The 20,831-nt window shown below is 41.0% G+C and overlaps 2 protein-coding genes across 13 annotated transcripts in view; one reads left to right on the top strand and one right to left on the bottom strand.

The window, feature by feature from the left end:
• LOC133243353 (fibrous sheath CABYR-binding protein-like) overlaps window positions 1-20,831 on the top strand; it is a 277,781-nt gene that overhangs the window by 150,085 nt on the left and 106,865 nt on the right. The gene's annotated exons all lie outside the window — the stretch shown is intronic.
• LOC133243357 (fibrous sheath CABYR-binding protein-like) overlaps window positions 2,700-20,831 on the bottom strand; it is a 188,245-nt gene continuing 170,113 nt past the window's right edge. For 3 of the 6 annotated variants that reach the window (XM_061410156.1, XM_061410157.1, XM_061410159.1), the window contains exons 5-7: window positions 3,935-4,014; window positions 3,337-3,475; window positions 2,700-2,929 (exon numbers count right to left, since the gene is read on the bottom strand). In XM_061410156.1, the coding sequence (XP_061266140.1) occupies window positions 2,715-2,929; window positions 3,337-3,475; window positions 3,935-4,014 (434 nt within the window). In that variant the 3' untranslated portion in view covers window positions 2,700-2,714. The remainder of the gene's footprint in view (window positions 2,930-3,336; window positions 3,476-3,934; window positions 4,015-20,831) is intronic. The other 3 variants (XM_061410158.1, XM_061410160.1, XM_061410161.1) reach the window with 3 other exon arrangements.

The following is a 20,831-nucleotide window of genomic DNA, read 5'->3' as shown; positions in this document are numbered from 1 at the left end:
AAACACACTACTCTTCCTAGTTATACAAGAGAAGAAGGACACTGAGTTCAGAACAAATGAAATCAATGGAACCTATCAGAAGGTAGTTTTCAGTAGAAGGCAAAACTGTGTACACATTCAGTAAAATATCTAACAACAAAAAGCACCCTAAGGAGAACAAAATACACAAAAACTGAAACAAAAAATCCCAAAAAAGTATCATTTAAATGCACTGGTTTGAAATAATATTCCGAATATAGGATAGCTAAACAGTTGTTCTCTCTGTTACTGCTTAAGTGAAGTAAATAAAAAGGCCAGTATTACATTTGTTTCTTCTCTACTGTCGAAAACTGTAGAAATTTTCATTTGTTCTAATTTATCCCTGATATGGTGGTTTTAAGTCGGTTAAACATTTGTCCCCTTTTTTACTTGGGGCCCTCATGTAATTCTAAATGTTTCTTTTCACCCTGGGAAGCATTCCAGTTGGTATAATAAATTATATGTGACACTAATTTTAAGTCATTACTATCACTGGCTACATGGGGACATCAAAATGTGAAGCAGAAATAGGACTGTTTCTCACAGCCACACCAAAAAAAAAAAAAAAGAAAGAAAAAAAGGAGAGAAGAAAAGGGAGAGCAAGAGGGACTATGAGTGAGAGAGAAAAGCAAGTAGGAAGAGAGAAAGAAAATCTGGAAAAGCAGATTTTTTTTGTTTCTAAATGGTAATGGCTTTTGAGAGAAAACTCTGACCAATTTCAAAAGTTCATCCACGGTATTTGTGATGTTTAGTTATTTAGTTACTGTGGGGTATGTTAAATAATATGTTTTTCTACCCTACTAGCCATTTCATCAATATTCTGAAAATATTTGAGTTCCAGATTATACTCTGCTTTAATTCTGTAATATACTAACTGTTACACTAACTGTTAGTGTCTTGTTCATATTTCTAATTATGAGTACTTGGGCTTTGTCCATTTGCTTCACAGTGATGTAAACTAGAGGAATGGACTGGCAGTTTGGGGTTGGCAGATACAAACCATTACATTCAGAATGGATAAACAACAAGCTCCTACTATATAGCACAGGGAACTAATGTCCAATCTCCTGTGATAAATCACAACGGAAAAGAATATTAAAAAATGTGTGTGTATATATATATATATTAAAAATTATGTAAACTAGCACATTGTCTTTATTAGTTGAGTTTATTTTCCTCTTCCTAACACTTCATACCTGTCTTTTAATAAATATCTTTTTCTTTTTCCCTTAGGTTTATTCTGTTGCTCTTTTTCTTACCTTTTATGTTGGATGTAGGATTTTGTATTTATGTACCTTGTAATTTATGTATTTTTCTTTTTAAATACCACACATATTTAGGGCTAAGATTTTTCTATGAGAACATTTTAATCATGTTCTGTAGTTACTTGAAAGTCGTCTGAAAGTTGTATTTTCATCTAATTGTTCAAATGGAATGGAACAAAAATGTAAAGTGAAAATATTTAGAAGGCTAATACACAGTAAATTCTTCCCTAACTATGAAGTTCCTCCTTTAAAATCAGAATCATGCAATTTATTCTCAGCAAGTTGGAAAACAGGTATGTGAAAGATACTAAGTTGATTATGCAAGAAGAACTAGTTACAATTTTTGGCCTTCAAAACTTTTTAAACTCATGCATCAAAGAGGAAAAATAACATACTGGATACGGTTAGAGAGGATTATATCATGAGGCTCAGATTTTTATTAGTTCTTTAAGAGCGAGAGTGGGGTATATGGTAAAACCTTCATAGTATTGTAAAGTAATCATCCTCCAATTAAAATAAGCAACCTCCCGCGCCCCTCAAAAAAAAGACCAAACGTGGGGGCAGGTAGTGTGCTTAGCATATGTATCTTACTCACACCTGCCTTGAATATCACTGACTAAAGGCACTCTCTCAACTTGATCAGCCACAGAAACAGGAAACTAGACTATCTTTGGCCATTTTATTATTCAGTCATTTCATGCTTCCCTGGGGAAAGGATTTAAAATGCAACTATTTTTTAAAGAGCTAGAGAATTCAGAATTTGAGAGAATTTAACATACATCAAGCAGAATGTTGGCTCATTTTCTTTTATAAAAAATTAATTAATTGATTTTAATTGGAGACTAATTACAATATTCTGGTGGGTTTTGCTATACATTGACATGAATCAGCCACAGGTGTACATGTGTCCCCTGTTAGAAAATGAAATCTCAATTCCCTTGTTATAATTTGACTCAAGATGATATTTTATGATAAATACATCATACAAAACAGAGTATTCTTGTATGCATTCCATCAAAGAGAATCAAAGAATGCAGAAATTAGCATTGAAAAATCAGCATCGTCGTGTATCTGTTCTGAATTTACAACTTACAGGAGTAAAGTTGAGTTTAGAAGTTAAGGGATTACACAGAATCACACACATTATGCTAAAGCTGGTACTAGAACCTACTTGGATGCCTAAGCATATTTCATATAAACTGATATTTATTACAAATGCATTCCATATTTGCTACAAACAGAAATTATAAAAGAACCTGAAAATTACTAGCTGTTGCTTAAAGTACTTATACTCAAGAGAACAAAACGGTTCCCTATTTTCAATTCGATATGGCTTTGATCCTGTCTGTTTCTTTATTTGAAAGTCTGTAAGTCAGGCACTCAGGTATCTGGGCTCTGAACTATCTTTCAAAGAATATGTGAACTCTGTTATTAAAATAATAGTAATGTTCCCTCTATATTAGTAAAGATATTCTGAAAAACAGAAACCACATAACTTACTTTCTGAATGGATGACATACCTGCTTCTGGCATTTCAACAGGCTCTATATTTGATGCAAACTCCTCCCTGACATGGGGACCATCTCCACCTTCACCCCCAGTCTTTGCCAGAGCCAATTGCTGGAGATCAGCTTCCAGGCCAGAATCTTTAAAAAAAAAAAAAGCATCAATTAAGCTGTAAAGCATACAATATAAACAAGGGAATGATGATATTCATTCCCTCGGTGTTATGAATTAAAAGCCTTAGGTTAGTATGCTAAAAATGTGATGAATAAGAACCTCAGGAGCATTATTCCGGGAATGTTTTGCTGGAGAAAAAGGAAAGCAGAATTTGCGAATGTTATTACCATTTTCCTTTTCCAGGGTTGTCCTCAGACAACTAGGTTGCCCCCTTCTCTTTGTCTTGAAAACAAGGGAAAATTTGAGTGACCACACTGACCTGCAAACTATACTCTCCTCAGTTTCTTAGGAACTGTCTGAAGTCCTTTTCTAATGTTTCCTTTCCTCTTCTTACTGGTTATGTCTTAAGGCATGAGGCACAGATACACTTTACCTTCAAAGGGATCCTTCTCCTCTTCTTCATCACGATTCACTGGATCCTCTACATGTACTTCCTCCTTTGTAGGTGTGATATCCTGAATCTCAGCTGGCGGTTCCTCTTGTTGAGGTTGCTCAACACTGGGCTGCTGGTCCTAGTAGAGAGTGCATGCAAATAAAACCTTTTTTTGCTAATACATCTAATAGCATAAATATACATATTACATAGATATATCTGATCATAAGTAAACCTAACAACATTTTCCCAACACAATACTATGTACTTACTTTTAATAAAGTTACTCTTCCCACAGAGAAGAGTTACCCAGGAAGACTTCGGAAGTTATTTAAGTCTATGTTGGGATGGAAGTATGCAGCCTGTTGTTAATAAGCAGGAGGAGGGAGTCACTGGGCACATTTCCAGGGAATTTAACAGTATAATCATCCAGGCAACGCTGGACTATAATATATCTGGATCAATGTTCCTTCCTAAGACAAAGTGTCACCCTTTATCAGCATGGAAGGCCTTTATCACCGCATCTGTACTACTTAACATCATTTTCTCAAAAATAAACTTGTGCTAATAGAAAACACCAAATGGTAAGGTTACTCACAACTACAGGTTCATCCACCTGGGAGCAATCTTGCTTTGTAGGTCCCAATGCTGATGCCACTTGCCCACTCATATTTCTCCCTGAAAGCAGAATATTGTGATTTAGAAAATGTATTTAAGAGTACAGCTATATTTGATCACTTGTATGACCTTATGTTGACTTGTTTTTTTTTTAATGTGAAAATACTTTCGAAAGAAAACTCTGGTTAAGTATGAGTGTACATGCATTTCAATTACACCAAATACAGTCGCTTGCAAAGCCATTTGTGTCTTTGTGAAGCTGGCAGACAAATCACCTTAAGGTACACAAGAAGGCTGAATTTTTGTGAGGACGTTTGATTTCACAACAGACTTCTCCATCATGAAGATCTTTAGTGAAATACTGCTAGGAATTCAAAAGCTCAGGACTACTGCTCATGTCACACTCCTATTCACCAGACCTATTTTCCCCAACTCCCTTGGAATTCAGCTGGAACACGAAGAAAGGCTCAGTCTTTACAGCCTGACTATGGCGATTTTCTCAGTGTCTGGGGCTGAGGTGAGGCTGCATACAGAGCAACCGGTCCACTTCTCTCTTGGCACCTTACCACAAAATCCGCGATACAGTCACAACCCCACTGTGGTCCAGTTTCTAGGCCTTTCCTTAATCGCCCACCCCAACCCCTGCCCAGGTCCCACTGCTGGCCCCAGATTCTGTGCTCTGTCGTCAGTTCCAGGGCCCCAATGAACCAAATATCTCAAATAGCACCCCCAAGTCTCCCCCCACCATCATCCTACCCCCTGCCCTCCTCTGCCCACTGCCCTTCCTCTCCCGCCACCAAGGCAAGAACTATGGCGTCGCGACACTTGTGAGGAGAAAGACGACTACCTTGAGGGCCTTCCTCCTCAACGGCCCTAGATCACACTGCCCGATCCGCGCGAAACTTGCTGGCTCCCCCTCACAGGCACACACACTTAAACTCCAGACAGGACAGACCTGTGAACCTACCTGGTGAGTCTTAAGTAGTGAGAAAGAACCGGGACTGAATAAACAGACCCGTCTCAGGCCCAACGCTCCTCACAGATCGCTCAGGACGGCGTATGGGCACCAAGGCGCATGCGCAGCAACGGATGTGCACGCACACACTGCGCATGCTCACTGAGTTGGGCATGTGCAATGCAGGTTGCGGTTTTCCTGCCATTGAGGTAGAGTCCTGGAACCGCAGGGTCTCTGCAGGATGAGAAAGGGGCTTGAAGGCTATATTTTTTTCCTTCCAGTGCAGTCTTTCTTATGCATCCACAAACTGTGGTGATAGGTAGTCCCAGGTTACCCTTAGTGGAGAATGTGTCTCAGAAAGACAGTCATGACAGAAATAGATATTACGTTTTTTCATTCTTTTTTCTTTATTCTGCTCTTCAGCAGTTATTTCCACCATTCTGTCTTCCAACTCACTTATTTGTTCTCCTGCTCAGTGAGTCTCATATTGATTTCTTCTAGTGTGTTTTTTCATTTCAGGTATTGTGTTTTCAACTTTGTTTGTTCCTTATTTCTCCTAAATCTTTGTCAAACATATCTTGTATTTTTTTAAATCCATGCCTCCATTGTATTTTCAAGATTTTGGATCATCTTTAATATCCTTACTCTAAATTATTTTCCAGGTAGTTTCCCTATTTCCTCTTCATTTATGTGGTCTTTTAGGTTTTTTTGCCTTGCTCTTTTGTCTGTAACATATTTTTTGTCATATCATTGTTTTTGTTAGGCGGAAGTGTGTTCTTCTCTCACTGATTGATTGGCCTGAGAATTTTAGCACTGGAGTTTGCAGGCAGTTAAGTAGGGCCAGGACCAGGTGTTGAGATGTGGCCCTCCAGGAGACCTCACTCCAAATAGTATTCCGTGAGGTCTGAGTGTCTCTGTTAATCCAGCAGTTTGGACTTGGTCCTCCCACCACAGGAGCTCAAGCTCATGAATCAAGATCCTGCAAGCTGTATGGCAAACCAGGAAATAAAGGAAAAGAAAAGAAATGTGGAAGACAATGACAAATAATAAAAAATAAAATAAATAAGAAAACTAACAGGTAAATTAGAAAAATTAAACATATAAATGAAACAATCACTGGAAGGTAAGACACAGCTACACTAGCAAAATAGGGAAATTTTTAAAAAGGTAGACGAAACCTTTGCTGTAAAGGCAGGGCTTAGGTGTGGTGGAGCTCAGGCAGGGTGGGCTTAGGCAGGGGTGTGGCCTATGCTGAGTGTGGCCTGGAGGGGGCCCCAGAGTGCCTCCAGTTTCAGAGTACAGAGGAGTAAGCCCCAGGCCTCAGCAGGTTCCTGGAGGTTGAATGGGGGGAGTGGGGGCAGAAACACCAGGTGTATTCCTCCATAACCCCAAAGGTCCTTCCCCATCCCCACAGATCCCCTCGAGGTAAGAGTGCCTCTCCAGGTGTGGGAACTTGTCCTCCCCTAGCTGCACCTCAGGAGCACTGATCCCACCTAGCCTGCACATCTCCTTCCCCCTCGCTTCCCCCTTCCCCACACCATACAGGCTTGTTTGGGTGTTCTTCTGGTCTGCCTGGGATTCAAGGCTCCTTGCCAGTATCCAGTAGGTGCCCAGGATGTTTCACTTTCTTGATAGTGTCCTTTGAAGGATAAAAGTAAATTAGTGCTTCTGTAAATAAAATAATGTGCTTCTTGGGAAAAAAAAAAGAAAATGAATATACGGATCAGACTCTTAGAGGAGTACAGATCCCATGCAATGCCAAAAAAAAAAAAAAGTTTTCATTTTGATGATTCCAAATTGTCTACTTTTGTTTCTTTTGGTGCTTGTGCTTTTGTAGCATATCTAGGAAATCGTTGCCTAATCCAACAGTAACATTTACATCTCTGTTTTCCTCTGAGTGCTTTATAGTTTTAGCTCTTATATTTAGGTTTTTTATCAATTTTTAGTTAGTTATATACAGTGTGAGGTATAAGTCTAAACTGATTCTTTTGGTTGTGAACATCCAGTTATCCCAAGACCATTTGTTGAAACATTATTCTTTGCCATTGAATGGCCTCTGCACCCCTCACAATAATCAATTGACCACAGAGATACGGTTTTGTTTCTTGCATCTCCATTCTATTCTGGTATCTGTCTATATACAATCCTTATGTCACTACCATTGAAGGAGGAAACAGACAGAACCGGCTCCATCTTGAAAGCAGGACTCCATCTTGGGCTGGACTGTGGACTTTGAGCTATATGCCCAGTATCTATGGAAACAACATACCAACTGGAAAACCAGAGCCCCTGGGTGGAAGAGCCCCAGGGCTCATACCTAGACTCCCGATCACCTAAAAGAATACCCTAATTATCTGTGTAACTGAAGAGAATCATAAGTTCTATTATGCTTATTGGGGTATGACCACAGGCCTATTGATAATTGTCCACTGTTAACTACCTAGGCTTAAGGCATATGAATCACGGGTTAACTTTGATAATATCTTTCTTTTCCTTTGTTCAGACTAATTTCAGGGAATTTGGGGAAGTGGGTTTGGGCACATACACTTTAGGGTATACAAGGTTTTCGCAAAAACTGGTCTGGGTCCTCCGCCAAGAGGAGACTCTGCCTTGGGCGCGCCGGTGTAATAAACTGCACTCCACTATCTGTATTGTCCTTCTGAGTGAGTTTGTTTCCTGGAACGCGTGGCTACAACACCATATAATGTCTTGATTATTTTGGCTTTGAAGTGGGTTTTGTAGTTGGGAAGTGTAAGTACTTGTTCTTTCTTCACACTGTTTTGGCTATCCCAGGACCCTTTCAATTCTTACAATTCTAGGATCAGTTTGTTGATTTCTGGGGGGGAAAGAACAGTTTGAATTTTGATGGGGTTCTATTAGGGGAGTACTGCCATCTTAACACAATAGTAAGTCTTCCAATCCATAAATGTGAGATGCCTTTCCACTTATCTAGACTGTCTTTCATTTCACCCAGCAATGTTTTGTAGTTTTTATTGTACAAGTCTTGACTGTGTATAGAAATATATCTGCTCTTTGTATATGACCTTGTATTCTGTAAACCTGTTGAGCCCCTGTATTGGGTCTAATAGTTTTTGTGGGGAGAGGGTGATTCTTTAGGATTTTCTATACACAAGATTATGTCATCTGCAAATTGAAAAATTTTACATCTTTTCCAATGTAACTTCATTTTATTTCTTTCCCTTGCTTAATTACCCTGTCCAGAAGCTCCAGAACAATGTGGAATAGAAGTGGTAAGAGATGATATCCTTCTATTGTTCCTCATTTTCAGGGGAAGTCAGTACTTCTGCCTTTCATCATTAAGTACGATGATAGCTGTGAGTTTTTCAGAGATGTTTTATATCAGGTTGAAACTGTTGCCTTTTACTTCTAGTTTGACTCTTTTTATCTTGAAGGGACACTGAATTTGGTCCAATGCTATTCATGTAGGTACTGAGATGATAATGTGGTTTTTGTCTTTTATTCTGTTGATGTGGTGCATTAATGTATGGATGTGAGAGCTGGACTATAAAGAAAGCTGAGTGTCGAAGAATTGATGCTTTTGAACTGTGGTGTTGGAGAAGACTCTTTGAGAGTCCCTGGGACTGCAAGGAGATCCAACCAGTCCATCCTAAAGGAGATCATTCCTGGGTGTTCATTGGAGGGACTGATGCTGAAGCTGAAACTCCAATACTTGGGCCACCTGATGCAGAGAGTTGACTCGTTGGAAAAGACCCTGATGCTGGGAAAGATTGAGGGCAGGAGGAGAGGGGGACAACAGAGAATGAGATGGTTGGATGGCATCATCGACACAATGGCCTTGGGTTTGGGTGGACTCCGGGACTAGGTGATGGATAGGGAGGCCTGGCGTGCTGCGGTTCATGGGGTCGCAAAGAGTTGGACACGACTGAGCGACTGAACTGATGATGATGACTGATTAACTTATTTGAGTCTTAATATTAAATCAAAGTTGCATTCCTGGGATAAATCCTACTTCCTCATGGTATATAATTTGGTTTACTAGTATTTTACTCGGAGAAGGCAATGGCACCCCACTCCAGTACTCTTGCCTGGAAAATCCCATGGATGGAGGAGCTTGGTAGGCTGCAGTCCATGAGGCCGCTTGAGCGAATTCACTTTCACTTTTCACTTTCATGCATTGGAGAAGGAAATGGCAACCCACTCTAGTATTCTTGCCTGGAGAATCCCAGGGACAGAGGAGCCTAGTGGGCTGCCATCTATGGGGTCGCACAGTGTCGGACACGACTGAAGAGACTTAGCAGCAGCAGCAGCAGCAGCAGTATTTTACTAAGAATCTTTGTGTCTATATTCATAAAAATATTGGTCTGTGGTTTTCTTTTCTTGTGTTGTCTTTTTTGGTTTGGTTTGGTATCAGGGTAACCATGGCCTCATAAAATGAAGCAGAAGAATTATCTTCTTTGGGGTTTCCCAGGTTGCACTAGCGGTAAAGAACCTGCCTGCCAATGCAAGAGAGGTAAGAGACGTGGGCTCAATCCCTGGGACAGGTAGATCTCCTGAAGGAGGGCCTGGCAACCCACTCCACTATTCTTGCCTGAGAATCCCATGGACAGAGGAGCCTGGAGGCCTATAGTCCATAGAAACGCAAAGAGTCAGACATGACGGAAGCAATGCGTGCACATTAACTTCCTTAATAAAGTTATTCATCCCTATTTATGTTTGAGTGACCTTGGTTAGTCAGTATTTTTCAAGAAATGTTCTCATTTTATCTAAGTACCAATTTTTTGGATAACATTTTTCTGCTCTCCTTTCTTAAACAGTTTATTGAAGCATAATTGATATGCAACAAATGGTATATATTTACTGTGTACAATTTGATGAGTTTGGGCATATGCACACAATGATAATATCATCACCAGAATCAAGATAATAGACATACCCAACCCATCCTAAAATTTCTTTGTGTCCCTTTCTTTGTTTCTTTTCTTGTTAAAGTGTGTGTGTGTGTTTGTGTAGTGAGAACACACTTTTAGATTTACATTCAACAAATTTTGGGTCTTCCCAGATGGCTCAGTGGTAGAGAACCACCTGCCAATTCAGGAGACATAAGAGACGCTGGTTCGATTCCTGGATCAGGAGATCCCCTGGAAGAGGAAATGGCAACCCATTCCAGTATTTTTGCCTGGAAAATCCCATGGAGAGATGAGCCTGGTGGGCTAGAGTCCACAGGGTCACAAAGAGTCCAGTACGACCAACCATGCAAAAAATTTTGAATAACCTTTTTTTAAATCTTCCTTCATTGTGCATTTAATATCGGAGAGCTCTGTACTGCTGTCTCCTATGGTATTACTGAAGTTGGTAATTAGTGTCACTCTTCTTTGTCTCTCTCTTTTTTAATCAATCAGGCTATAGGTTTATTATCATATTAATCTATTCACAGTATCAACCACTGGTTTCAACTGAATTTTTTGGTACTACTGATTTTCTGGTTTCTATTTAATTGATTTCTGCCAAGATGTTTGTTATTCTTTTTTTTTTTTTTTTGCTGGATTTGGGTTAAATTTTGTTGTATTCTAGTTTCTTAAAGAAGATTATTGATCTTCGAATGATAATTGGCCTTTTCCCTTTTTAATATAAACATTTAATGCTATAAATATCCCTCTGTGAAGCTTTGGCATCCCCTCATAATTTTGATATATTGTATTTTCTATTTCTCCTTTGATCCTTGCATTAATTTGAAGTTTTGTTCAATTTTCAAGAGTTTGTGATTTTCCAGGTCACTTTCCATAGTTAATCTTTATTCTAATTATTTTTTGGTCAGGAAATATATTTTGTGTGATTTCAGTCCTTTTGAACTTAGTAAGGTTTTTAACTGGCATATTTGGCTGAACTTCCATATTCACTTCAGAAGAATATGTATTTAGTTGCTGTTGCTCAATAAATGGGCTTCCCAGGTGGCGAAGTGGTAAAGAATCTGCCTGCCAACGCAAGAGAGGCAAGAGACGCGGGTTCAATCTCTGGGTCTGGAAAGTCCCCTGGAGTAAGAAATGGCAACCCGCTCCAGTATTCTTCCCTGAAAAATTCCATGGACACTACCCTCCATGGGGTCTCAAACAGTCGGACACAACTGGGACTGGGCACGTTCTATAAATATCAATTAGGTCAAGTCGGTTAATAGTATTGTTCAAGTCTTCTATATAGTTTTTCATTGTGTTGCTCACTTACTGTATTAATGGCTGAGGGTGAAAAGTGAAAGTCTTCAACTACAACTGTGGATTGTCTGTTTCTCCTTTCCATTCTCTCAGATTTTGGCTCCTGTATTCTGAAATTGCATACACATTCCTGACTATTATGTCTTCTCAGTGAATTGAATTCTCTATCATTCTGTACTGCCCTTTATCTTCCGCAAAAAATCTTCATTCTGAAGTATACTTTTATGATGTTAATTCAGCCTCTCCAGCTTTCGTTTGATTTGGGATTTGGAGGTATAAGTATTTCCACACATTTAATTTTAAATTATTAGCTATAATAATTTTTTTATTATTAGGTATAATAATTTTAAAATTATTAGCTGTAATAATTAATTATAAATTATTTAAGGTGAGATTATTATTATTTTTTTTTACCATACATAATGTAAGGTCTTTATTTATCTGGCTTCATGGGTCTTTGCGGCTGCACTCAGGCTTCTCTCTAGTTGCAGTGTGTGGGCTTCTCTTGCTGCGGCACAAGGGCTTAGTTGCCAGACCAAGGATCAAATCTGTGTCCCCTGCATTGGAAAGCAGATCCTGAACCACTGGACAACCAGGGGAGTCCCCCAAAGTAGGTCTTAAAATTGACGTGTGTAGGCAACTTACAATTAGTGGGTAAATCGTTCAGTTTTAAATCTACTATCTGGATATGCTTTTCTTTATATCACGTATATTTTTTAGTGACAAGTTTCCCGATTCTTTTCTTCATTTAGATTGGTTATTTCTTTATTAGTCCATTTTATTGCTTCTATTGGCTTTCTAGATATACATCTTATTAAAAATCTTTCTAGGGAATTCCCTGGTGGTCCAATGATTAGGATTCGGTGCTTTCATTGCCATGGCCCCAGGTCCGGTCCCTAGCCAGGGAACTAAGATCCCATGAGCTGCATGTATAGCCAAAAAATTCTTTCTAGGGTGGCTCTAGAGTTTACAATATGCATTTTATACTTCTTACAATATGCCTTCAATCAATGTTATACCCATTTCTAACATAAGAGCCTTCAGTTCACTGCAGTTCAGTCACTCAGTTGTGTCCAACTCTTTGATACACCACGAATCGCAGCACACCAGGTCTCCCTGTCCATCATCGACTCCCGGAGTTCACCCAAACTCCTGTGCATTCAGTCGGTGATGCCATCCAGCCATCTCATCCTCTGTCATCCCCTTCTCCTCCTGCCCCCAATCCCTCCCAGCATCAGGGTCTTTTCCAATGAGTCAACGCTTCGCATGAGGTGGCTAAAGTATTGGAGTTTCAGCCTCAGCATCAGTCCTTCCAATGAACACCCAGGACTGGTCTCCTTTAGGATGGACTGGTGGGATCTCCTTGCAGTACAAGGGACTCTCAAGAGTCTTCTCCAACACCACAGTTCAAAAGCATCAATTCTTCGGCGCTCAGCTTTCTTCACAGTCCAACTCTCACATCCATATATGACCACAAGAAAAACCATAGCCTTGACTAGACGGACCTTTGTTGGCAAAGGAATATCTCTGCTTTTGAATATGTTATCTAGGTTGGTCATAACTTTCCTTCCAAGGAGTAAGCATCTTTTAATTCCATGGCTGCAATCAAAATCTGCAGTGATTTTGGAGCCCCCCAAAATAAAGTCTGACACTGTTTCCACTGTTTCCCCATCTATTTGCCATGAAGTGATGGGACCAGATGCCATGATCTTCGTTTTCTGAATGTTGAGCTTTAAGCCAACTTTTTCTCTCCCCTCTTTCACTTTCATCAAGAGGCTTCTGAGTTCCTCTTCACTTTCTGCCATAAGGGTGGTGTCATCTGCATATCTGAGGTTATTGATATTTCTCCTGGCAATCTTGGTTCCATCTTGTGCTTCTTCCAGCCCAGGCTTTCTCATGATGTACTCTGCATATAAGTTAAATAAGCAGGGTGACAATATACAGCCTTGACGAACTCCTTTTCCTTTTTGGAACCAGTCTGTTGTTCCATGTCCAGTTCTAACTGTTGCTTCCTGACCTGCATATAGGTTTCTCAAGAGGCAGGTCAGGTGGTCTGGTACAATGGTGTATTTCCCTTTTCTTCCTGCTATCCTTAGTGCTATTGTTTTCTACATTTTATTTTTACATGTGTAACAAACACCACATTGTGCTATTAATATTTTGCTTTAGACGATTATCAAGACATTAAATATTTTTAAAATGTGTATTTATAAAAAGGTTTTCACCATTTCCAGTATTATTCACTTCTTTGTATAGATACAAAGTTGCTTTTGATATCATCTTCCTTTTCCCTTAAGAACTTTATTAACAAACTTTATAGGGCACATCTGTTAGCAATGAATATTCTCAGATGTTTAGTGTGATAATCATTGGTTTAAGTATTTCCACTTCATCTTCATTTTCAAAAAAGTATTTCTAGTAGTTATAGAATTCTGGATGGCATAAATTCTGATGAGAATTTTTCTGCCTTTCTTAATTTTGTTCCTGTGTATGAAACGTGGCTTTTTGTTTCTGTTTCTGCCACTGCTGATGTCAAATCAGAATCACTGCTGATGTTTGAGTCAATCTTCCCATTTGTTGAGCTGACCTTCAGTTATTTTCTGGCTATAGCTATTTTCAATCCAATACAATTTTTTACTATATGCTAGACACGGAGAATTTTACCTTGTTGGGTTCTAGATTTTAGGATAGGAGTAATAGCAATAATGATAATTCCTTTCAGTGATGTTGGGATTGATCCTGTGATGCATTTCAGATGCTTAGAAGGAGATTTATCCTTTTCAGGCCTGATTTCAATCATTGTTAGACTGGACAAGAGCAGTCACTAATCTAGGGCTAATTAGCCCCACGACTGAGGTAATAAGTTGCTGAGTAATGTGCAAGACACCTGCACATTCTGAGTGTTTTCTTCCCTCTGGCAGGTAAGAAGAACTGTCTCCATCCCTCTGTGAGCTCTGGGATTCCTCCAGCCAATCCTTTTCCGTGGCTCTTTTCTTGGCCTTAGGTGCATCTCCCACACACATAAGCTGATCAGAATTTGTAGTGGACTCCCAGAGATCAGATCAGATCAGATCAGTCGCTCAGTTGTGTCCGACTCTTTGCGACCCCATGAATCGCAGCACGCCAGGCCTCCCTGTCCATCACCGACTCCCAGAGTTCACTCAGACTCACGTCCAATGAGTCAGTGATGCCATCCAGCCATCTCATCCTCTGTCGTCCTCTTCTCCTCCTGCCCCCAATCCCTCCCAGCCTCAGAGTCTTTTCCAATGAGTCAACTCTTCGCATGAGGTGGCCAAAGTACTGGAGTTTCAGCTTTAGCATCATTCCTTCCAAAGAAATCCCAGGGCTGATCTTCAGAATGGACTAGTTGGATCTCCTTGCAGTCCAAGGGACTCTCAAGAGTCTTCTCCAACACCACACTTCAAAAGCATCAATTCTTTGGCGCTCAGCCTTCTTCACAGTACAACTCTCACATCCATACATTACCACTGGAAAAACCATAGCATTGACTAGACTAACCTTTGATGGCAAGGTAATGTCTTTGCTTTTGAATATGCTATCTAGGTTGGTCATAACTTTCCTTCCAAGGAGTAAGCGTCTTTTAATTTCATGGCTACAATCAAAATCTGCAGTGATTTTGGAGTCCAGAAAAATAAAGTCTGACACTGTTTCCACTGTTTCCCCATCTACTTCCCATGAAGTGATGGGACCGGATGCCATTATCTTTGTTTTCTGAATGTTGAGGTTTAAGCCAACTTTTTCACTCTCCACTTTCACTTTCATCAAGAGGCTTTTTAGTTCGTCTTCACTTTCTGCCATAAGGGTGGTATCATCTGCATATCTGAGGTTATTGATATTTCTCCAGGCAATCTTGATTCCAGCTTGTGTTTCTTCCAGTCCAGCGTTTCTCATGATGTACTCTGCATATAAGTTAAATAAACAGGGTGACAATATACAGCCTTGACGAACTCCTTTTCCTATTTTGAACCAGTCTGTTGTTCCATGTCCAGTTCTAACTGTTGCCTCCTGACCTGCATACAAATTTCTCAAGAGGCAGATCAGGTGGTCTGGTATTCCCATCTCTTTCAGAATTTTCCACAGTTTATTGTGATCCACACAGTCAAAGGCTTTGGCATAGTCAATAAAGCAGAAATAGATATTTTCCTGAAACTCTCTCGCTTTTTCCATGATCCAGCGGGTGTTGGCAATTTGATCTCTGGTTCCTCTGCCTTTTCTAAAACCAGCTAGAACATCAGGAAGTTCACGGTTCACAAATTGCTGAAGCCTGGCTTGGAGAATTTTGAGCATTTCTTTACTAGTGTGTGAGATGAGTGCAATTGTGCGGTAGTTTGAGCATTCTTTGGCATTGCCTTTCTTTGGGATTGGAATGAAAACTGACGTTTTCCAGTCCTGTGGCCACTGCTGAGTTTTCCAAATTTGCTGGCGTATTGAGTGCAGCACTTTCACAACATCGTCTTTCGGGATTTGGAATAGCTCAACTGGAATTCTATCACCTACACTAGCTTTGTTCGTAGTGATGCTTTCTAAGGCCCACTTGACTTCACATTCCAGGATGTCTGGCTCTAGGTCAGTGATCACACCATCGTGATTATCTGGGTCATGAAGATCTTTTTTGTACAGTTCTTCTGTGTATTCTTGCCATCTCTTCTTAATATCTTCTGCTTCTGTTAGGTCCATACCATTTCTGTCCTTAATCGAGCCCATCTTTGCATGAAATGTTCCTTTGGTATCTCTGATTTTCTTGAAGAGATCTCTAGTCTTTCCCATTCTGTTGTTTTCCTCTATTTCTTTGCATTGATCACTGAAGAAGGCTTTCTTATCTCTTCTTGCTACTCTTTGGAACTCTGCATTCACATGTTTATATCTTTCCTTTTCTCCTTTGCTTTTCGCTTCTCTTCTTTTCACAGCTAATTGTAAGGCCTCCCCAGACAGCCATTTTGACTCCCAGAGAACCCTGTGTAGTGCTCGAACCTGTGCTGTCTCTCTGTTTCTCTTTCTCTCTCTGTGGTCTTCCCTATCTCCACCCAACTTCACATTCTGTTAACCTGTGTTCCAGGAATTCTACAATATACTCCTTTGCTCAGTTGTTTCCAACTCTTTCCGACTCCATGGACTACAGCACACCAGGCCTCTCTGTCCCTCACCATCTCCCAAAGTTTGCCCAAGTTCATGTGCATTGCATCTGTGATGCCATCCAGCCATCTCATCCTCTGATGCCCTCTTCTCCTTCTGCCCTCAATCCTTCCCAGCAACAGAGAGTTTTCCAGTCAGTCAGCTGTTCACATAAGACGACCAAAATACTGGAGATTCAGCTTCAACATCAGTCCTTCCAATGAGTATTCAGGGTTGATTTCCCTTAAGATTGACTGGCTTGATCTCCTTGCTGTCCAAGGGACTCTCAGGAGTCTTCTCCAGAACCAAACTTTGAAGGCATCAATTCTTCAGCACTCTGCCTTCTTTACGGTACAGCTGTCACAACCATACATGATTGCTGGGAAGACCATAGCCTTGACTATATGGACCTTTGTCGGCAGAGTAATGTCTCTGCTTTTAACACACTAAGCTTCTCAGAGCTTTCATGCCAGGAAGCAAACGTCTTCTGATTTCATGGCTGCAGTCACCTTCTGCAGTGATTTTAGAGCCCAAGATGGGGACATCTGTCACAGCTTCCACTTTTCTCCCTCTATTTGCCATGAAGTCATGGGGCCAGATGCCATGATCTTAGTTTTTTTAATATTTAGTTTTAAGCCGGCTCTTTCACTCTCCTCCTTCACCCTCAGCAAGAGGCTCCTTAGTTCCTCTTTGCTTTCTGCCATTAGTGTTGTATCATCTGCATATCTGAGATTGTTGATGTTTCTCCTGCCTATCAGGATTCCAGCTTGTAACTCATCCAGCCCCGCATTTCTCATGATGTACTCAGCATATAGATTAAACAAACAGGGTGACAGCAGACAGCCCTGTTTTAGTCCCCTCGTTTACTCAAATATTACATGAGTACGGGGCTGGAGAAAGATTTCATTAGTGTATCAGTACATGGACTACACAGGTCATCACACTCCACATTCTCTGCTTCCAGGGCCTACCACAGGGGTTAGTTATTGGTGCCTCCCTGTTCCTTTCAAACACATTTCTCTGTATTTAAAGTGCACACACACACACTCACACAGAAGACGCCCCACGTTGGGCTTCAAAATGCTTTTGCTTCCCCTCCCTCAAATATTAACAACATGACCTGAACAAGTTCCCTTTGAGACAAGACAAGGATTTATAACGATTTTTCACCCTGATAGATGCTGCCACAATGCTGTCCATCAGTGGTGCAGGAGAAGTAAAGCTTGTTGACTCCCTCCTCACATCATTCTTGGAGCAGACACTCTGTTACAGTTAACAAGAGGAAACCTTGTTAGAGTTTAAAGGTCTAAACGTAGACCTTTGCTCATCATGGAGTTCACCAGTGGTGTAGGAGGGAGACCGAGCAGGGTTAGAAACGCAAATGGAGAAGGCAATGGCACCCCACTCCAGTACGCTTGCCTGGAAAATCCCATGGACTGAGGAGCCTGGAAGGCTGCAGTCCATGGGGTCGCTGAGGGTCAGACAAGACTGAGCGACTTCACTTTCACTTTTCACTTTCATGCATTGGAGAAGGAAATGGCAACCCACTCCAGTGTTCTTGCTTGGAGAATCCCAGGGACCGGGGAGCCTGGTGGGCTGCCATCCATGGGGTCACACAGAGTCGGACATGACTGAAATGACTTAGCAGCAGCAGTAGCAACAGAAATGCAAATAGTCGGGTCCCAGCCAGGACCAACAGAGTGAGTGAAAAATGGCTCCCCATGGGGGTCTCACCTCCTGGGGGTGCTGGAAGATGAGGTGTCAGACTGGAACACTCCATTGTGCCTGCAGAGATGGGAGGCACCACCACAGGAGGTGGGAGGTACTACAGGGGAGGGACTTCCATTTGGCAACAATGCAAGTCCTGCCTATGGAAGGAGAAAACGTCCACCACGGCCAAGGTGACCAACCTCAGCCTTTGACACAGATAGGGAGGCTGCTATCTTGGCGACCCAGGCCTCAAATCTGGACCGAGGGGAATCCCCTTTCTCACTGACACATCCCCATTCAGTGGCTGCTTTAGTGAGGTCACTCAAGAAGTCAGCTGGCATCCTGGGGCGCGTCTCTGAGTTTTAGGTAATCATTCTTCTGAGTTGCAGTGTCCTAAGCACTTCTAATCAAACTCATCACATGGACCACAGCCTTGTCTAACTCGGTGAAATTATGAGCCAGGCTGCGTAGGGCCACCCAAGATGGACAGGTCATGGTGGAGAATTCTGACAAAATGTGCTCCACTGGAGAAGGTACTGGTACACCACTTCAGTATTCTTGCCTTGAGAACCCCATAAACAGTATGAAAAGGCAAAAAGATATGACATTGAAAGATGAACTCCCCAGGTCGGTAGGTGCCAAATATGCTACTAGAGAAGAGTGGAGAAATAACACCAGAAAGAATGAAGAGACGGAGCCAAAGCAAACACAACGCCCAGTTCTGGGTGTGACTGCTGATGGAAGTAAAGTCTGATGCTGTAAAGAACAATATTGCATAGGAACCTGGAATGTTAGGTCCATGAATCAAGATAAATTGAAAGTGGTCAAACAGGACATGGCAAGAGTGAACATCGACATTTTAGGAATCAGCAAACTAAAATGGACTGGAATGGGTGAATTTAATTCAGATGACCATTGTATCTTCTACAGTGGGCAAGAATCCCTTCGAAGAAATGGAGTAGCCCTCATAGTCAACAAAACAGTCTGAAATGCAGTATTTGGGTGCAATCTCAAAAACAACAGAATGATCTCTGTTTGTTTCCAAGGCAAACAATTCAATATCACAGTAACCCAAGTCTTTGCCCCAACCAGGGATGCTGAAGTTGAATGGTTCTATGAAGACCTAAGAGACCTTCTAGAACTAACACCCCCAAACGGTGTCTTTTTCACCATAGGAGACTGGAATGCAAAAGTAGGAAGTCGAGAGATACCTGGAGTAGCAGGCAACTTTGGCCTTGGGGTACAAAATGAAGCAGGGCAAAGGATAACAGAGTTTTGCCAAGAGAACACACTGGTCATAGCAAGCACCCTCTTCCAACAACACAAGAGAAGACTCTACACATGGACATCACCAGATGGTCAGTAATGAAATCAGATTGATTACATTCTTTCCAGCAAAAGATGGAGAAGGTCTAAACAGTCAGCAAAAACGAGATCAGGAGATGACTGTGGCTCAGATCATGAGCACCTTCTTGCAAAATTCAGACTTAAATTGAAGACAGTAGGGAAAACCATTAGAACATTCAAGTACAACCTAAACCAAATCCCTTACAAATATACAGTGGAAGTGACAAATAGATCCAAGGGATTAGATCTGATAGACAGAGTGCCTGAAGAACTATGGACAGAGGTACGTGACATTGTATGGGAGGCAGTGATCAAGATGTTCACAAAGAAAAAGAAATGGAAAAAGGCAATATGGTTGTCTGAGGAGGCCTTACAAATAGCTGAGAAAAGAACAGAAGCTAAAGGCAAAGGAGAAAAGGAAAGATATAACCATTTCAATGCAGAGTTGCAAAGAATAGCAAGAAGAGATAAGAAAGCCTTCCTCAGTGACCAGTGCAAAGAAATAGAGGAAAACAATAGAATGGGAAAAACTAGAGGTCTCTTCAAGAAAATTTGTGATACCAAGGGAACATTTCATGTATATATGGGCATAATAAAGGAGAGAAATGGTACAAAGCTAACAGAAGCAGAAGATATTAAGAAGATGTGGCTACAATACACAGAAGAACTATACAAAAAAGATCTTCATGACCCAGATAACCATGACGGTGTGATCACTCACCTAGAGCCAGACATCCTGGAATGCAGAGTCAAGTGGGCCTTAGGAAGCATCACTACAAAGAAAGCTAGTGGAGGTGATGAAATTCCAGTTGAGCTATTTCAAACACTAAAAGATGATCCTGTGAAAGTGCTGCACTCAATATGCCAGCAAATTTGGAAAACTCAGCAGTGGCCATAGGACTGGAAAAGGTCAGTTTTCATTCCAATCCCAAAGAAAGGCTATGCCAAAGAGTACTCAAACTATCCCACAATTGCACTCATCTCACACGCTAGTAAAATAATGCTCAAAATTCTCCAAGCAAGGCTTCAACACTATGTGAACTGTAAAATTCCAGGTGTTCAAGCTGGATTTAGAAAAGGCAGAGGAATCAGAGATCAAATTGCCAACATCCGTTGGATCATTGAAAAGGCAAGAGAATTCCAGAAAAAATATCTACTTCTGCTTTATTGACTACACCAAATCCTTTGACTCTGCGGATCACAACAAACTGTGGAAAATTCTTAAATAGATGGGACTACCAGACCACCTTACCTGCCTCCTGAGAAATCTGTATGCAGGTCAAGAAGTAGCAGTTAGAAATGAACAGGGAAGAGTAGACTGGTTGAAAAGAGGGAAATGAGTCCGTCAAGGTTCTTTATCGTCACCCTGCTAATTTAACTTATACGCAGAGTATATCATGAGAAACGGTGGCCTGGAAGGCGCACAAGCTGGAATCAAGATTGTCTGGAGAAATATCAATAACCTCAGATATGCAGATGACACCACCATTATGGCAGAAAGTGAAGAGGAACTAAAAAGCCTCTTGATGAAAGGGAAAGAGGAG

This window comes from Bos javanicus, chromosome X (assembly GCF_032452875.1).
Source record: "Bos javanicus breed banteng chromosome X, ARS-OSU_banteng_1.0, whole genome shotgun sequence".
Lineage (NCBI taxonomy): Eukaryota > Metazoa > Chordata > Mammalia > Artiodactyla > Bovidae > Bos > Bos javanicus.
Note: the sequence above shows the minus strand (reverse complement) of the source record. Positions and strands in the feature narration are given on the sequence as shown.